Raw genomic sequence first — 18,270 nt, forward strand, 5'->3', positions numbered from 1 at the left:
TAAAACTGAATACCACAGGATTTTGTTCTAGCCATATCAGGATTTTAGCTAAGCTTTGCCATCTCTTAATATACCTTTGGTTTCTCTGATCCTCAGTTTCTCTTCTGTAGGAAGGAAATAATACTTCTTCCCACAAAGTGTTGGTTGTGAGGCCAGCAAGCAGCAGAGTGCCAGAGGTCGGTTGATAAATCTGTAAATCATGATAATATCCAGGGTGTTATTGACTTTTTGAGCCACAACAGGGAGAAAAACTTGGTTTGAGGAAATACTTAAAAAATAACTAATATATAGGTGTCATATCTCCTGTGTGAAAATTAAAATGAGTTATGTATAAAGCACTTAAAGGATAGCTGCTATATAAGTATCTATTATTATTATTTTTGTCTTGTCAGACAGATTTCTTAAACAGTGAAAATAAATTCCTCTGTTGTCCACAAATAATGCAAAGGATATTTCACTTAACATATGGCTTCACTTACTTTCAATTCTCATTTTCCTAATATTCCCCTATTGACTAAGATATATCTTATTATCTCAGTTCTTTTTTCAATATAATATCAATACTTTCCAAATAATTACATATGTTCGTCATGTCTTTCTAGCTTTCCTTTAAAAGTTTTTTCCCATCTTTTATGTAAAATGAAAAATCTAGGTACCTAATAGCAAAATAGCAGGAAGGAGTGTGATTTGTGTCTGCTGCCCAATAGTCTAATCTTAAATGTTTGAGAAAGTAAATAACATTGCAAGTTTCAAAAGCAGAATTTTAGGGCTTCCGTGGTGGCGCAGTGGTTGAGAGTCCTCCTGCCGATGCAGGGAACACGGCGTTCGTGCCCCGGTCCGGGAGGATCCCACATGCCACGGAGCGGCTGGGCCCGTGAGCCATGGCTGCTGAGCCTGCGCGTCCGGAGCCTGTGCTCCGCAACGGGAGAGGCCACGACAGTGAGAGGTCCGCGTACCGCAAAAAAAAAAAAAGCAGAATTTTAGAATAGTCTTTTTGGGGGCCAATGTATATACCTTCTGACTTCCGTGCACTGTCAGATAGCTGGCATGAATACTAAATATTTGGTATCAACCCTGGCATATATGGAAAATTATGATATGAGCTAAGGATACATTAACATATGGTTTCTTCATGTTCATAACTCTACGTAGGTTTTAGAATATAGGTTTTAGTCAAAAGCCATGGTAAGAGTACTACTAAAGCATGTTCAAGCATAAATCATTGGTAACCTTATTTTAAATTCTTAAAAGTTTTGATTTGTTTGCAGTGTTCAATTTTTGTTTCTAAATTAAATGCCAGATTTGGCAAAAAGTATGTGAGATTATCTACATATAATAATATATACTGTCTAAGTATTCATAGTTAAGAAGAGTAGAATGGGACAAAACAGACCCTAAATCAGTCTGAGACATGCTCTCAATATGTGTACAGCCAAGTTCAGGGTTTTATTTCTGCCCTCCACAGAGAGGAGTACTATTATAAATACACATCATGTATTGATTTATTCAAAGCATAAACATTTGGCATTGTTATCCAGTCAAGTTTGGCATTATCATTAAAATTTAGCATCACTTGACATTTTTGAACCACAATAACTGGTTTATATTGAGCTATAAGGCACTGCATTATGCAAATGGGACAAAAGTGATACAGAAAACATATCATGGTATGTTTTATTTATTTTTTAATTTGAGGTATTTAAGGAATATTTTGCTTTCCAGACATTGCACATTTTTATTTTGTAGAAATTTAAAGAGTAGTCCAAGTTTCTTGGGCCTTTCCTTTTTTTAACCTTTGTTGTTGGGCTACCTTTCTATTGGAGTCATAATCCTATTGCTAAGTGACACTAAATAGATTGAAGAATGATTTGGGGAAAAAGTGAATTCAGAAAATGACGGCTACAAATAAATTGCATTTATTTTCACCTTCTACATGTTAAGTTCTGCTTTAGGTGTTTTACATTTCTGAATTGCCTTAAACAACACCACATACCAATTAGTTAGGTATTGTTATCCCCTTTTTATATATAAGGAACTTGAAGGTCAAAGACATTCAGCAACTATCCCAAATAAGCAGTGGAAGTGGGTTTCAAAACTGATTCAGTTCCACTTACTTCTGTTTTCCTTCTAAACCATGAGCAGTTTGAGATCCACTGTTCTGTGTACTTACCACCCACACTACCCACTTATGTAGTACTTTTGCTATTGCTAACCTCTTAATTTTATAATGCAAAGTAAAATATTGTGTGATAATAGTTTAGGTAGTCCAATTTTTAAGCCATTAAAACCAGTATTCAAAACATATCCTAAGTAAGATGTAGATTGAAATAGCTTCATGCCAATATTTGGTAATATATTGCATTTCTCAAATTAAAAAAACCAAATTATCAGCCCTTGAAAGAGTCATTTTAGATTTTTTTTCTAATTACCCCCACACTGTTATTTTAATGTACTAGATATTCTGTATATCTGTTTATAAGCTATGGCCCTATGCTTTATGTTATCTAAGAATTTTTCTTCCCCAAGAATCAATTTTGCTCCCTTATGGGCAATATTAGTCTCATGGAGAATACATGGTATAGATCTGTTGAGTTCAGAGACAGCTATAATCTACAATGACAGTAGTTCACAAAGTGTCACTTCTGTTCCAGCAGCAAAGCATCACCTAGGAATTTGTTAGAAATGCGCATCCTCAGGACTCATCCAGTCCTATAGAACTAGGAACCTTGGGGGTGGGCCTATGCAGTGTTTTAACAAGCCCTCTAAGGTGATTCTGATGCACTGTAAAGTTTGGAACCGCTAGTTACCGATAGAGCACTGAGAGATGGGTCCATGGCTTCAGAACAACGTTGAGCAAGTTACTCTATGTCTCAGTTTTTTCATCTTGATGTAGCCCAGATAATTCCTGGTTTGAAGCCTTACACACACAACTTTCTCAGCCTCACTTGTCAACTGAGAATCTACCTGTCTTCCATGGGGTAGGGAAAGAATAAGACTCAACACCCTCTCAACCTCTTTAGTGGGATGTTTTTATATCTTTTGGAAAAGACTACTCAACATACTGGTTAGGATCACATTAACAAATGCCTGTATTTCCTCCAAAACAGTAAGTGGAATAAATAAATATCAACATTCTGTCTTAATAGAAATCCCTTTATGGACACGAAAACAAACAAAAACTAGGGTGCCTAATTTTATGGCACAATAAATTATGTGAGATATGTGGAATAACTGGGAATTTGTCAAGAGGAGCATGCTTGTTTCCTGAAATTTTCGTGTATATTTTTACACGAAAAGTAAAAATAAATCTTATTTATTTCTTGGTTCTACAGAATTCCTCTAATCTATTTTCCTACCTACCATTCTAATCACTTACTTCCAGAGACTGGCTCACCCACTTTATTGACTTTTTTCCAGCTTAGGTATATACAGTCTGGTAATAATAATAAGAATTTATTTTCATATAGTGCAGAATTAAAAAGAGAACTTAACCTACAGAAATGAAAGCATAAGGAGACCAGGCTACTATAGTGAGAAACGTCACACATCACCAACCGTAGGGCATATGCACAACCTAAAACTTGAGAAGCATCTTGTGATGCCATGATCTATAAAATTCCACATGACAACTTCAGTCCAAGACTCTCCTGAGTCAGTGATTTATAAAATGTGAATAGCTGATAACTGAATCTCAGCTTTGGTGAAAGAAAAAACTTCATGTTTATTTAAACATTATAAGCTTTAGCATGTATAATTGAATTAAAAATCAAATATTAAATAAAGAAGAAACATTTTCGAGTTTTCCTCTATTCTGTTTCATTTTAGATGGAGCTTGCGAAGGAAGAAAAATGTGAATTTTTGCCTTTCCTGTCCCCACGGAAGGTTATCGTAAAAGGCGGGAGAATTGTTGCTGTGCAGTTTGTTCGGACAGAGCAAGATGAAACTGGAAACTGGAATGAAGATGAAGATCAGATAGTCCATCTGAAAGCCGATGTGGTCATCAGTGCCTTTGGCTCAGTTCTGAGTGATCCTAAAGGTAGAGTGTTCGGGAGCTGAAATGTGTTATGAATTGTCTGTTATTTTACTGCCATAATGGTTTCCAGCTTTCAGGGAATTGTTTTTCACTTGAACATTCATTTCCTTCTTCTAGTATGGAATGCAAGAAATCTTGATTTATAAGATGTAGAAATGGTATTTAATGTTTACAGAGAATTATTTTTAAAGTAGTGGGAATTGAAAAGAACATTAATCTTTCTTTTAAGCTTATAATCAAAATACATGTTCTACTTTGTAATAATTTTTGCCTTGTTTCCTCTATAAGAATAGCTTTTTCTTCAATTAGACCTAGAGTAAGAAAATGTGACAGATAAGTTGTAAGAGCCAATCTTCAATGATTCAAGCAAATTAGGATCTAATGAATAGTCAAAAATAGAATTCATGTTGACTACTATCTTCATGCCAAATCATCACTAGAGACATCAAAATTATCAAATTAGGAAGTTTGAACTCCTGTCATTTCATTTAAATGGCATAAATGGACATGCTAAGAAAGAACAAAATGCTTAAAAAAAGACAATGAGAAAAGGAAATGTTTTATGTAGCATTCCAAATGAATAATAAGTCAACCAACTAAGACTATTTTGTGTTAAGTTTTCCCCACACACAGTGTTTCTGTGGACCATTGTATATAAAGCTTAGGTACCTCCCCATGCCTTCATTTTGCAAATCTTTTACCTTTTACTACACGCTGTCAAAATGACAATTAACTACTTTATTAAATAAAAGGAAAATAAAAGAAAGTTTCTCTCGGTCAGAGATTCATTAAGAAAAACAGTAACCAAAAAAAGAAAAAATCTAAACCTGACGATTCCTATAACTTTCTACTATATCTATGCTAAAATTACATTTTGTGTCTGAAATAGAAAGAGATATATGCTTGGAAATGTGCATATTTCTGCAACAGATAAGTGAAAATTTTAACCACTCATCAAGATATTTTATCTGCAGGACATCAAACGTCTTGGTATTTGGAAACATGCAGATGTTTAATGTCATCAAGAGAAATGTTTTTGAATAGCTGGATGATGGCCTGAATTTGTCTCTTTTCATCTAGACGTTTATGTGATATGTAGACATAGTCACAGTGTGGTTTGTTATTTGTTGATGAGTTCAGCAAGGAAAGAAAGAACAACGTATAAATTGCATTCTATTATCTAAAAAAATCATACTGTTCTGACTGCTCTGCATATGACCAAAAATTGAGTAAAAAGTTGAATCATATTTAACTTGCAATTCTGTTATTTGCCTATCAAAAAATAATTTATTTTACCATCTAAATTTATGTTCCACAACTGACAACTCTAATATTAAGAAAAATATATCTTTTCCTAAGCAAACTTAAAGTAGATGTGACTTAGAAGATCATAGAAAACAGCTTTCCAAAGCTTATGTTCCTGTGTGTGTAAAAGATTTAACTTAGTATTTAAAATATGAAGTAGGAGAAAAGAGAATTTGATTTATTTGTGCTTATTTGACGAAGTCATTTAAGAATTTATTTGTGTATTTTATTCCAAAATTCACTTGTGTTTGTTTCTTCCAGTGCTCTACATGTGTTACCCCTTATATATTAGAGAAATCAAGGAAAAGTGGTTCTTCACTTTCCTTTCTTCCCCCCTCCTGCTGACTTGAAAAACAAACTGCTTGGGAAATTTTTCCTCAAATAGAATTACTTGCTTTATGAGGGCCCTTCAATATTGACATTAATAAGAGCTACTTTCAAGTTAGAGGGGAGCTGGAAGAGTTGGAATATTAAATAGCATTCATGCCTCTATTGCTTTCTAAATATACTCAATATTGTTTTTTGAATGGAAAGCATTTAAAAAATAGTAGAGAGAATCGTTATTTGTTAGAAGTTGATCAAGAAGATCTTATCTAAATGGTATTTAAAATCTTAAAATAATAATTTCAAAGAAAACTTTCATGTGCACATGTATCAGGTATAGTGAAAATCAGTTTATAGGAAGCAATTTGTCCATTTGGCTAAGAAGAGAAGATATTCATGTCTCCCTCCTCTACCCTGAGTTTTATCCCATCTTGATACCCGTGTGATGTGATTTATGTGTGGTACCTTTGTGATTACTACATATGTGGTATGATATATTTTAATATATTTACTTATAATCTCTTTCCTTAAACATCAACCTGCTTTTCTACCCTTCTTCTCCTGTCCTTCCCAACCTCACTTTGCACAGGCTCCAGTGAACTTCATGCCAAACTCAGTGACATCTTTTCAGTCCATATTCTATTTTCTGCATTTGACAGTGTTAAATATTTCTTTCTGTTTGAAAAACTCTCTTCCGAGTCACTTAACCTTTCTGAGCCTCAGCTTTCTTCCTCTATAAAAAAAAATGATAATAATATATACTCTTCCTACCTCTCAGGACTGTTGTCAGAATTAAAATGAAATAATGGGAAAGTGCTTTGGAAATGAAACACATTATTATTGTTTATGACACTCCATTTTCTTTTTTTTAAAAAAAGATTATGTATTTTATTTATTTATTTTTGGCTGTCTTGGGTCTTTGTTGCCGCAAAGGGGCTTTCTCTAGTGGCGGTGAGCGGGGGCTACTCTTCATTGCGGTGCTCGGGCTTCTCATTACGGTGGCTTCTCTTGTTGCGGAGCATGGGCTCTAGACGCACGAGCTTCAGTAGTTGCAGCACACGGGCTCGGTGGTTGTGGCTCGCAGGGTTAGTTGCTCCATGGCATGTGGGATCTTCACGGAACAGGGCTCGAACCCATGTCCCCTGCATTGGCAGGTGGATTCTTAACCACTGTGCCACCAGGGAAGTCCAACACTCCATTTTCTTGCTTTTTCTTTTAACTATTCCTTTCCTACTGTCACTGACTGCTTTTCTTCCTCTAGCTTTCCAAAGTTCAGACTTTGCCCATTTCTCTTCTTAATGTATTTATTCCTTCACTGACCTGATTCATTCATTCATTCATTTATTCACACATGCATTAATTCCTGTAAGAAATATTTAATGAACAACTTCTATGTGCCAAGTAATAGCTAAATTACAGTAGGCACTATTGCACTTCTGTGTAAAATGACTCTGCAGTCTCTTTCTCCACTCTCTGTGTCTCAGAAGACATTTCATCATATATTTATGCCCATGCATGTAACAATGATTTAGTGAGTTTCTAGAGAATGCCAGGTACCAAATTGTATTCTGGAGAGTACAAAGATGAATGATGCATTCCTTATACTTAGAAACCTCACAAACTGGTGGTTGGAGGCAGACCTGCAAACAAATAGTTGTTTTATCAAGTCAAGAATACATTTAGAGAGATATGCTCAGAGTAAGGAAGGATCACCTCATCAGGTTTCCTTAAGGCAGATTTCTTCTCAAGTTCGCTATCATACCATAGTTCTCCTATCACTAAAGTCCAAAAATGGTGTCCCAGATTCAGATATCTAATTCCAGTTTTACTTTTCATTAAATTCAACAATTTTACCCTACACAATAGGATGAAGCTCCTACGCCTTAGTACTTGAGAACTTCAGGAAATGATTTTATGTATACTACGTGCCTGACTTTATGTTCCACTGTTCCCTCTTGAACTGTTCCTCCCAGTATCTAATACAGGGTGGATTCCAAAGCGGTTAATTTAGAAAGTCCTTGGTGAATGCATTATGTAAATATATGCTGAAGAATTCAAGGAATGAAATAAACTTGACAGAGTACATGTAAAGTACAGTGATAATTTATACTCTCAGCATTGTCTGATTACAATAATATTTTAAATGAAAATAGTAGTGAAATGAAATTGTAGTGTCTCAATTATATCAATCATAGGTATTTGTAAAGGTAAACTAAGTTGGGAATTTGCAGAAAATTAAATTTTTAATCTCATTTTTTTCTGATATACTGCATCACTTTTGCAAGTCCCTTAATTTGTGTGTTTCGCAAAGGAGAATATAAAATAACTTTATTTAGTATTAAGCACCCAATATATCTGTAATAAATATTTCATGTCAGAAAAACAGTAAGTGCCTCAATAGCTTAAAGAAAAGATAAGTACGTCAAATTTATAAAACAAATTTGTATAATATCCTTGGATTACAGTTGCTAATTATTTCATTGTTCCTAAGGCTTGTAACAATTATAAGTAATCATCATTATTTTATTTAATTCTATTTTATTTCTCTGTTTTTTGGAGTGTAGTAGTAAGTGGGAAATAAGAACAAAAGACTCTGTATTCCACATCCCTGTGCATGGAATATATGTGTGCTTATTATGAGCAAAATTTAATTGAATCCTTCATTAACTACTGACCAAATTCTAAAGGCAGTGTGGTGTCCAATTTCTAATTTGATTGGTATGATAAAGTCTTAGTCTTATTTAATATCTTTCCTATGAAAAACTGAGAGTGGTTCCACATTTTCAAAATTCTCATCCATTTTCTCTAAGTATGTAAGATTCCAAATCACCTGAAATTTGGATTTTAGTATTGAAGACTGATTTTAAAGGCTGTCAGTAAATTAAGCACAAGCTACCTTTAACTGGCATTTCTACTCCACAAATGTTGCCCTTCACTGGAAATTTTAAAACATTTATTTATTTATTTTAAAAGTATGTATTTCATAATATAGGAAGTCTCCTCTTCTATTAAACACCAATGTCAGTGTTTATGGAATTGAATTTTCCCTCTTTTTGTTTGTTTGGACAATGTCAAGTTTGAGAGACTTTTTCCTTATTTTATTCCCTTCTCTTTCTGCTTTGAACCAAACTGCCAGTTGTGAAAGCGTGCATATCTTCACTGTTGGTTTGGAATTGATAAGGAGAATGCATTACCATTTTCACTGAACTCACAGTTTCATTTTTCCAGTGGAGGTGATAACAGTCGCCTTGTCCTCACATTCCTAGATCTAGTTGACACAGTTTTATGTGTCTTTGACTATGCTTTCAGACAACTGAAGGAAGGCACTTTAGCCATGACCTCTGTGCCTCTTTCATGCACCACACCACGTCATCCTCTCATTCTTTTGAAGTGTCCACTGTGAAAAGAGCTATGTGTTTTCATCTTCCAGAACCTATTATAATTTATCTTCCAATTAGATTGTAAACCCCAAAAAGGCATAGACTGTACCTTTATAGTAAGTGGTAGTCCCAACAGTGGCCAACATATTATTATACCCATAATAGATGCACAATATATATTTGTGCATTTGACTTGACTTGATTCACGTTAAGATATAATTTTATTACACCTAGTTGTTATTTTTTCCTATTGTGGGGTCAGTTTGGTTTACTTTTCTTAGAAAGCACAAATGTTAGACAAGCAGTTCTGTTTTTCTATTGCTATTTTCCCCTGTTTTGGCATAAATTGTTGTACTCTTTATAATCCAATAAATAGGACACTAATTAGAGTCCCTCTGGTAGAGCAGCTTAGAGCAGGGGCTCTGGAGCCAGGCTGCCCCGCTGGAAATCTGGCTCCCTTAGTCTCTTCATACTTTGTGGTCTTGTGGTCTCGATATTTTAAGAGGGAAGGTTATAGCATCTACCTTCTAGAGTTATTTTAACAATAAATAAATTAATAATATATGTAAAGCACTTAGATATATGTCTAGCACATAGTGAGCATCTCTTAACATTTTGGATATTATGCTTGTGTAACAAAATCATATTTTAATAATTAAATTGAGTTATATTACACCCTTATGACATTATGAAAGTTGTCTAGGCATAAAAGCATTTGAAAATTAGGACTTCATTTGGGGCCCTGCAGGCTTCATCCACATGTCTTTATAAAATAAGTGAAGCAGATGCTCTTACAATTTATGATTTTTTAAATGAGAAGATATTTCCTACATTTGGTTATTTTTATTTACAGAAAAAAGATTACACAGCTTGTAACTGTATCATATGTTTTAAAAATGTGCTATTATCAATTCTGATGATTTTCATACCATTGAGAGGAATTTTCTTTCAACTAATTGTTAGTAGTTAGAAAACTCCATTTTATGTTTTCATAAATCAAGTATATAAAGAGCAGAGGATATTTTTAATATCTTTGTTTTTTCCTCTTAAACATGGTAAAACTGGGCCAAATTTTTGGTTTGTTTGCTCACTTTTATCTTAAGATGGAAAGAGAAGCACTTTAGAGGATACTAAGCTTGAGCTCTTAAGCATTTGAAAATTATGGTATGAGATAACTAAGATTAAAAACCTTTGTTTTTTGGAAGGAAAGATAGGATGAATGATGTGTAAAACTGACTCAGGATAATGCTTCACAGCACTGCTCAGGAGAGCAAATCACAAGGTGACTGAATTCTCTGGGCATAGCAGGGAAGGCATAGCTTTTCTTCTAGGAAAGGAGTTTATACACTTCACCCAGTGCCTACATTTTCTTCCTGCTTATCTTACTAGAGACAAGGAAACATGAAGCCCAGTTCTTTCTGAAGATTTAAGGAAACCCTCAGAAAGCAACTTCCTTCATAGCATTAGTTGCAATTAGTTCCATAAGGGAGTGAGATGTTTTTTTGCGGGGGAGGGGGACGATGGTGGAGAGGCTTTAAAATTGCTTACCAGTTCCCTCAGAAAATTATTTCAAAACCTCATGGGGTAGATAAAATGTTCTGCCAGTACTAGCTTCAAGTGTAGTTTGATTCACTTGCCTCCTACCCTGAGAAAAGATGCAGGCCATGGGTTAGTTTGCCTTGTTCTGGCCTAAGCCAGAGCTAGAAATTGCTATGTAGGCAAGAAATGGTGTGCACTAGATGAGTCAAGTGCCCAATAATAATAGTTACCTATGCTTGAAAGGACATGGCATCAGTATGTTTGATTTGTTTTTTTCCTTATTAAAATGTTACTTATATGCTACTTCTCTAATGGAAGTGGGAACACTGAGGCATTTTAATAACCCCTTTTTTTTTAACCAATATGTTTCATTTTTCAAACAATAAAGTATGTCCTTCAGAAGCCACTCATGGCACTTAGAGATTCAGCAAACTTTTCTTTGAACAATTGTCCACTCTTTGTGGCCTTCAGCTTTCATCATTCCTCTTCTGCCTTACCAAAAATAAAGAGGAAGGGGAAGGAGTGGAGTACCAAGTTGAAAATTTGTCATAATTGGTCAGATTATCCCTGCTGCATGCATTTTTATAAACAAAAATGTTTACAATATAGTTTCAAAGAACAGGTTAAGGAATACTGCACTTTATTGATAGATCGGAGAACTTTTTAACTCATGGCACAAATGTTAGAGGCAGGGCCTCACTAATGATTAATACAACTAAGAATGGATGAGAAAGAACTGAAAAATAAAGTTGTCAGTCCAATGTAACTTAGGGATATGTTACAATGCAGTAACTTGTGTAGAAGTTTTCCTTACATACATTTCCAAACGTGCTGGAAGGGATTTAAGAGATAATGTATTCTAGACTCCTAATTTCACAGATTTATTTGTTTAGCTAATGACTTCTGATGGCCTGCTATTCCAGGCCCTGGGCTGTATTCTGGGGATAAAGTGTGGAAAAGGTGAATGCAAACTTTGCCTCCAGGAATGCAGTTTAATAAATTGTGCCGGGAGGAGTTTAGAGTCCTAGGGAAGCGCAAAACATAGTCTGAAGGTTCAGAGAAACTTCCTAGAGGAAGTGGGTTGTAAATTGAAGGCTGAGTGATGTGTAGGAGTTTCCAGGTGGAATGGGGGTGGAAGGGAGGGAGCCACGGGGAGATTATGCAACTTGCTCAACACCATACTGTTAGATTAAGTAGTCATTTTACAGTCATTTTTAAAAGCTATATTAAAAAAAACCAGCATGTCTTTAGAAAGTTGTCATCAGCCTACTTATTTCATGCATGTTCTCATCTTTATAAATGAAGGTCTGAATTTTGCATTTTTATTTCTAAAATTGAACTTTTAATTTTATGATTTTTACTATTCATTCTCTCATTATTTTTCATGCAATGAACATTTTATAATATCCAAATATGTTATAGGCCCTGTCCAGGCACTAAGAATACAAGCATGAGTAAAAGAGAGTCTTTGCCTCCCAGGGACTCATAGGCTAATGAGAGAAACAGGCATGTAAATACATAAATTGTAACATAATGTGCTAATTTGAGATGATAATTGGACTGGGTTTTAGGGCTTGAGTAGGAGTTTCTCTGTTAGAGGGAATATTCATACACAAAGTACAAGCTGATGAATGGCCTCAGGTGACCAGACAATAGTGAGAAAGTTTGTTTAGCTGGAGCAGATGCCGTATGGTAAGATAAGGTGGGAAGTGGGTAGGGGTAAGATGGCAGGAAATTTGGCTACAAATATATGTGGAGTTAAGAGACTTATATGCTAAGCCAGGGGTTTTGAATTTTATCCTATAGACACCCAGGTGAAAATGAGGGGGTTTAAATATGGGAGAGACCTTTATGTTAATGAGGTAACTCTGGTAGGTGATGGATCTCCCATCTCTCTGCTTAGGTTTGCAGCATTTGTAATATTCTTCAAATAGTTGGGAGTTAGAAACCATGAAGTCACCTTTGAGGTGGTTCATATCAGAAGACAAGTGTGTTTCCTAGTACTGGATGCCTGAAATAAGCAAAGTTACTCACCAGTCACAGGTAAGATCCAACAATTGCAGGTCCCCTGTTGGGAAGCTGCAGCAGTAAGATTTTCAGTGTTCAGGGAGGGAGACAACCTGTGCTCAACTGGGCAGCTGCCAAGCTATAGGCTTGACAAGGGTGTGTCATGCATGCCTAATTTCTTCTTCCAGATCCACTAATTATAATTACTGAATTCAGCTTTTCTAAGAGAGGTAAGATACAGAGAGACACCACGAGTGTTATACCAATAATTGTTTCCCCACATGGAAGGGAGCATCAGGAGTATGGAATAAGCATGTTGCTCCAAGGTGGCCTGGGATTAAGACAGAATAGTATCGATCAAACCAGTTAAAAGACTTGTTGTCAGTTTGCGTGGCTACTAATTAAGGCCCAGATTAAATTAAAGGACATAGAACTGCAGAAGAACATTCAGAACCCAGACATATTTTTTACGTAGACGGTCAGGGTTTGGTCATCTGATAAAGGGGTGGAATATGGAGTATCTAGCATGGGAATCTGATCAGATGTCCATAATGCCTACAGAACTCACAAATGCAGCAGACAGAACAGATCTGAGGGAAATGGTGATGTGTGTCATTTGGATTTGCTAATCCATTCAACAACTGGAAATAGGACTAGAACTAAGAACATTCTGATTGAAAAGAGACATTAAGAATCATTATCTATCATTTGTCTGTCTTTTCACTGTCATAACCTAGTGCCCAGAACAGTGGTTATTCATTGATTGAATTAATGAATAAAAGCTGTTATAACTTGTACTTTAGATAACAACTTCTTAAAAGTATGATGAAAGAGGACATGTGGTATTTGGAAATCCAGAAGGATCTCACCTACCATATTATGAAAAGGAAAAAAATCAGCTTTTGTTATTGCTGCTTTTTAGGTGGTAAATATCGTTGGAGGACATGGCATCAAGACAGTTTTAATCCATGGTTCTGTACCTTCCCCCTTTCACTAATGCAGTTGGTTCCTGATGCTACCGTTTCATTTCATAATGCCTGAGTAATAAAAGATTGATATATCCTTTGTATCGTTGGCCCAGTGATGAGAATGAATCCTTTTCTAGTCCTCCCTGTACATTTTAACTGTATTTTAGGCAAGAAGTATTCTCAGGAAACCAACAGTAAAACTGTACATATTTTCTTAAAAATTGTCCTGATTATCAGATTTTTTTCTGGCTGAAAGATTTATTGTCTTTCTATTATAGAATACACTGTGCAGAGTGAGGATAAAGTGGTAGGATTTAAAGCAAGTACTGGCATTTCTGCAGAGTAACCATCCAAAATAATGGAATCTTTGCACAGTTTTTCTTTGGAATTATTTTAAAGGGTTGAAGGTGATGAGGAGGGAGGTGAAACTGATAACAGTGTTGAAAGTGACTTGGACTCAACATCACATCACTTACAACTGCCTTAGACATCCGTTTGAAGCACAACATGATATTTCTGTAATTATTTTACTTCCCTCTAATAACTGCATAGGAATAGGTTTGTTTCCCCAGTGAATAGCTCTGTTCAGAGCCTTCCCTTATCTTTGTTTTCCAGGTTTCACTAGTGGTTGATATCATATGCATTCTCACAGGGAGACAGTGGATAAATCAGTACTTTTCCGTCAAATCAAAGATTACATACAAGAAGTAGAGCAGTGGCATGTAACAAGTTTTGCTGGGGAAAGAAGGTAGAAAATGGACAAAATAACATAATTGTTTCAGAGAACAGAAATCTTAAACCGTAGGAAAATGTTATTCAGCATAGAGTGAGCGTAATACGTGTCCAGAGCTTTGTTTACCATAGCCTATTATATTTGTCTTTTAAATACTAGTTAGCTTATGGTATACTAAAGGTTTATTCTGAAACCAAATATTCTTGTGAAGTGTTAAACTACAGTAAGCTGCTGCTGTGAGATGTAAAATCGAGATGTAAAATTTAGTGAAATTATAAATTTAGTAATGATGTAGATTTTATACTCATGTTCTTAGTAATATGTATTTGGTATTACAGATTAGTTTTGTTAATTACTTTGCATTTGTATTCTTGGCTCAAATCACAAAATAAGAATAACAGTATACCTATTTAAAATAGTCTTTTGTTAAATTAGATATTGACCTACATACATGTAAGTTGTAATTTCATCAGTTGGAAAATTACATTGGATCATATTTAATAGATAGCCCCCCAGTATGGAAGCTACCCAATTCAAATGTAATATTCGCATGTGATTTATTAGGTGTCCCGAATGTGCTGGCATTGCTGGAGGAGAAAGCCAGCACTTACTTGAACATACATTCAGAGGTCTCACCTAAGCTTTATATGTTCTAATGCTATCCAGTGCCAACCTTTTTTCCATGCTAGCCATTCTTATAATATTTTGTAATTATGAAGCTTTTCAAATGTTTTCAAAGGACTTTCATTTACACAACCATTTTTTCCATACAAGTGCATGAAAGAGTGTCAAGCATATTATGTTCAGTGAACATCCAATGATTTTCCAAGACCTCTGAAAAGCATATTGACAATTCACTTTGTTTAACATGGCCCAGTGTTTTCCCTGTATTTTCACACTGCTGCCAAATGAGCTACTACATCACCAGTATCATTGTATTACTCTCCTAGTTTAGAATCTAAAATTATTCTCCCCTGACGGTGAGATTGAAACAAAATGCTTCAATTTAATTTTAACACCCTTCTAATCTGCCCTCCTACATACTTGTGGGACCTTATTTCCCATTCTTTCATTCTATATTTATTGAGTTTACAAGATTCTGGGTTAGGTTCTCCTGGGTTCACACACACACACACAATACATTGTCCCTGTCTACAGGAGCTTGCAGTCTAATAGAGAGGGAAAAATGCAAAATGCCATTAGGTAGACTCAAGGAGAAATAGGTAAACTGCTAGCATAACACACAGGGTGGAGAGATGACTTCCAGTTGTAAGCATCAAAGAAGTTTGTATGGAGGCATGGCATTGGTAATAGAGATGAAGACTGGACAGGAATTAGGAGGCTAGAGACGGGAAAGCACATTTCATCACAGTGAACAGGCTAGATACATACAAGGGGTAATTCCTTTGGCTAGATCATAGTGCACACACAAGAAATAGTAAAGGTGGAGAAATGTATCATTGCTAATTCACAAAATGTTTTAGTGTTAGGCTAAAGTATCTGAATTTTCTTCTAAAGTTGGTGGGTACCTGAAATCTAAAGGGCCATGTCAATAAAATATGTTCCCCTCACACATAGAGGGAAACATAATTAATTTTGTGTCTCCTTTTTGACTCCTTCTCTTCTCCTATTTCAACCTATACACCTTATATACTCTAAATTATGTTGACAGTACGACTGCAGGGTAATTTATTCATATTTTAACCCAAAGTACCCAGCACAGTCTCAAGGGTTCACCGAATGAATGGCTAAATGGATGAATGAAGAGATGGGTAAATGTTGGGATGAATAGAATGAAATGATTGCTTTATTCTAAATACTGCTACAGAAAATTCACAGTAAAGATAAAAGCCTATGAAAGCAATGTTTTTGTAAAGTATCACATGAAGACCAGCAAGTCCTCCTTCTGTTGAGGGAATGGTCAGATGCTTGATACTTTCACTTGCATTGAAAATAGTAGCTTCCTCCCTGGTCACCCTGCATTTACTCTTGCTTCCTTATAATCCTACCAGAATCAGCTTTATAAAGAGGAATTACATCATTTAATTCCCCTGTTCCAAACCCTCCAGTGGTTTCCTACATTATTTAGAATAAAATTCTTCCCACAGCTTATGAAGCCCTCCTTGATCAGGCCTCTGCCTATCTCTAGGCCCCCTCCCCTCTTCTCTTGCTTGCTTTCTTCCACGCACATAAAGCCTCGCTTCTACTCTTCAAGTGCATCAACTTCAGCTCATTCTAACTCCTCTGTAACAGTTCCCTCTGCCTGGAATGATCTGCCTCAAGGTCTTCACATTGCTGGCTCATTCTTATCCTTTGTTTTAGTTCAGATGTCATCTCATCAAAGAGCCCTCTGTGCCCCTCCATCCCCACCATGATCTTCCATTTCTCAGCCCCCTCACCTCATAACACTCTCATTGATATATCTCTCTTCATAGCCATTTTCACTATCATATAGTTCACTTACTTGTTTACCTTTTATGTTTAATCTTCTGCCAACTGAAATGTACATCCCACAAGGACAGTTCCCTTATCTGTGGTTTACTACAGTGCCTACAGCTGGATTTAGTACACAGCAGACAATATTTGCTAATTGAATGAACCAATGCAAGCTAGTGCCATATTTTTTTCCTATGCAATCATTACTAAAGTCCCAGAAGAACATCCTGTATGCACCACCTTGCTGTCTGTGCCAGATCCTTTCTCCTTAACCCCTTTTATTCTGCCTTTTGCCTTCATCATTTACCTACACATGTCATCTTTTTACTGCTCATTGAACTCCAGATACCCAAATCTGGTTACCTACCTTACATTTCTCTTGTATCTGACATTTCTTGAAATGATCACTTCTTGGCTGTATGGCTCAGAAACATCTTGATTCTCATGAAACTCTGATGATTCCTCTTCTGGCTTTAGTTCAGGTTGTGATTGCTGCCACTTCAAAAAATAAATGGTTCATTCTATTTTTACCCAGGTTTGTGTTCTTTCTCTAGAATTTCGTCCATCATATGACTATATCTAATCCCAAGGTGTAGGGCCCTCTACTAAGGTCTAGGTGTTTTATCTCCAAATGCCTCTGAAGGTATTCCCAACTGGTACAGCTATGGTGGATTTGTAGTTAGGTTCAGATCCTGAGAATGTGACCTGTGTAACTTAGTCTCAGTTTCCTCAGCTATAAAATTAAAATAATACCTATTCTGTGAAGATCCAGAGAGATAACATATACATTGCCTCATCCAAAACCAACCACATGTTCCTGGGGCACTCGATAAATGTTTGTCATTATTATCATCATGAATTCTATTGAATATAGCCTTTGTCAATACCAAAGATAGTTCTTGACTGCATGGTAATACAACCAGTACTCTATATAAAGAAGCTATATTTTTGAATCGTGCATCTACTTATGTGCTAAAACTGTTTAAAATAAATTCTACTGTATGTTTTAAGTTTGCACTGAAGTATGCCTACAGCCGATTGACAAGGAAAAAAAAGTCATAAGATGGATATCAAAAAGTAACATTAATGAGCTGCTAAAGCTAAAATTACAGGAACTTATGAAATTGGTTAAACATAAAAACCATTAAACTGTTTACTGAAGCTTCACAGATATACTGCAGCTAATGAGCATTTCTGCTATTTAAATAAGCCCAAATTGAACACACATTACATGGATACATAATTAGTCATGGCAGTCAAACACACATAGACTTACTTTTAAAGCTCTATTTAGGGAATCTTTTCCATTTGATTTATTTTGTTAATTAAAATATTTTTCAGTATTCACTTATATTTTAATAATATTGTTTTCACAAGTAGTGTAATTTACTTCTGGCTTTCTATTTGTTTTTATTTATGCTTTAAATGCAGCAAATGAGGATTTTATATTAAACATTTTTTAACCCCTTTCTGTAGTTATTTATATCACTTGATGGTATCATCCAGCATTTTAAAAAGTTCTTTCACTGAGAAGTATACATAACA

At 35.5% G+C, this 18,270-nt stretch overlaps 1 protein-coding gene across 2 annotated transcripts in view; it reads left to right on the forward strand.

Moving 5' to 3' along the window:
* Positions 1 to 18,270, forward strand: part of DPYD (dihydropyrimidine dehydrogenase) — an 820,498-nt gene that overhangs the window by 373,691 nt on the left and 428,537 nt on the right. For both annotated transcript variants that reach the window (XM_029227639.1, XM_029227640.1), the window contains exon 11: positions 3,826 to 4,036. In XM_029227639.1, the coding sequence (XP_029083472.1) occupies positions 3,826 to 4,036 (211 nt within the window). The remainder of the gene's footprint in view (positions 1 to 3,825; positions 4,037 to 18,270) is intronic.

The sequence above is a fragment of the Monodon monoceros genome, unplaced genomic scaffold, assembly GCF_005190385.1.
Source record: "Monodon monoceros isolate NGI ecotype Baffin Bay Population unplaced genomic scaffold, NGI_Narwhal_1 Super_Scaffold_18, whole genome shotgun sequence".
Lineage (NCBI taxonomy): Eukaryota > Metazoa > Chordata > Mammalia > Artiodactyla > Monodontidae > Monodon > Monodon monoceros.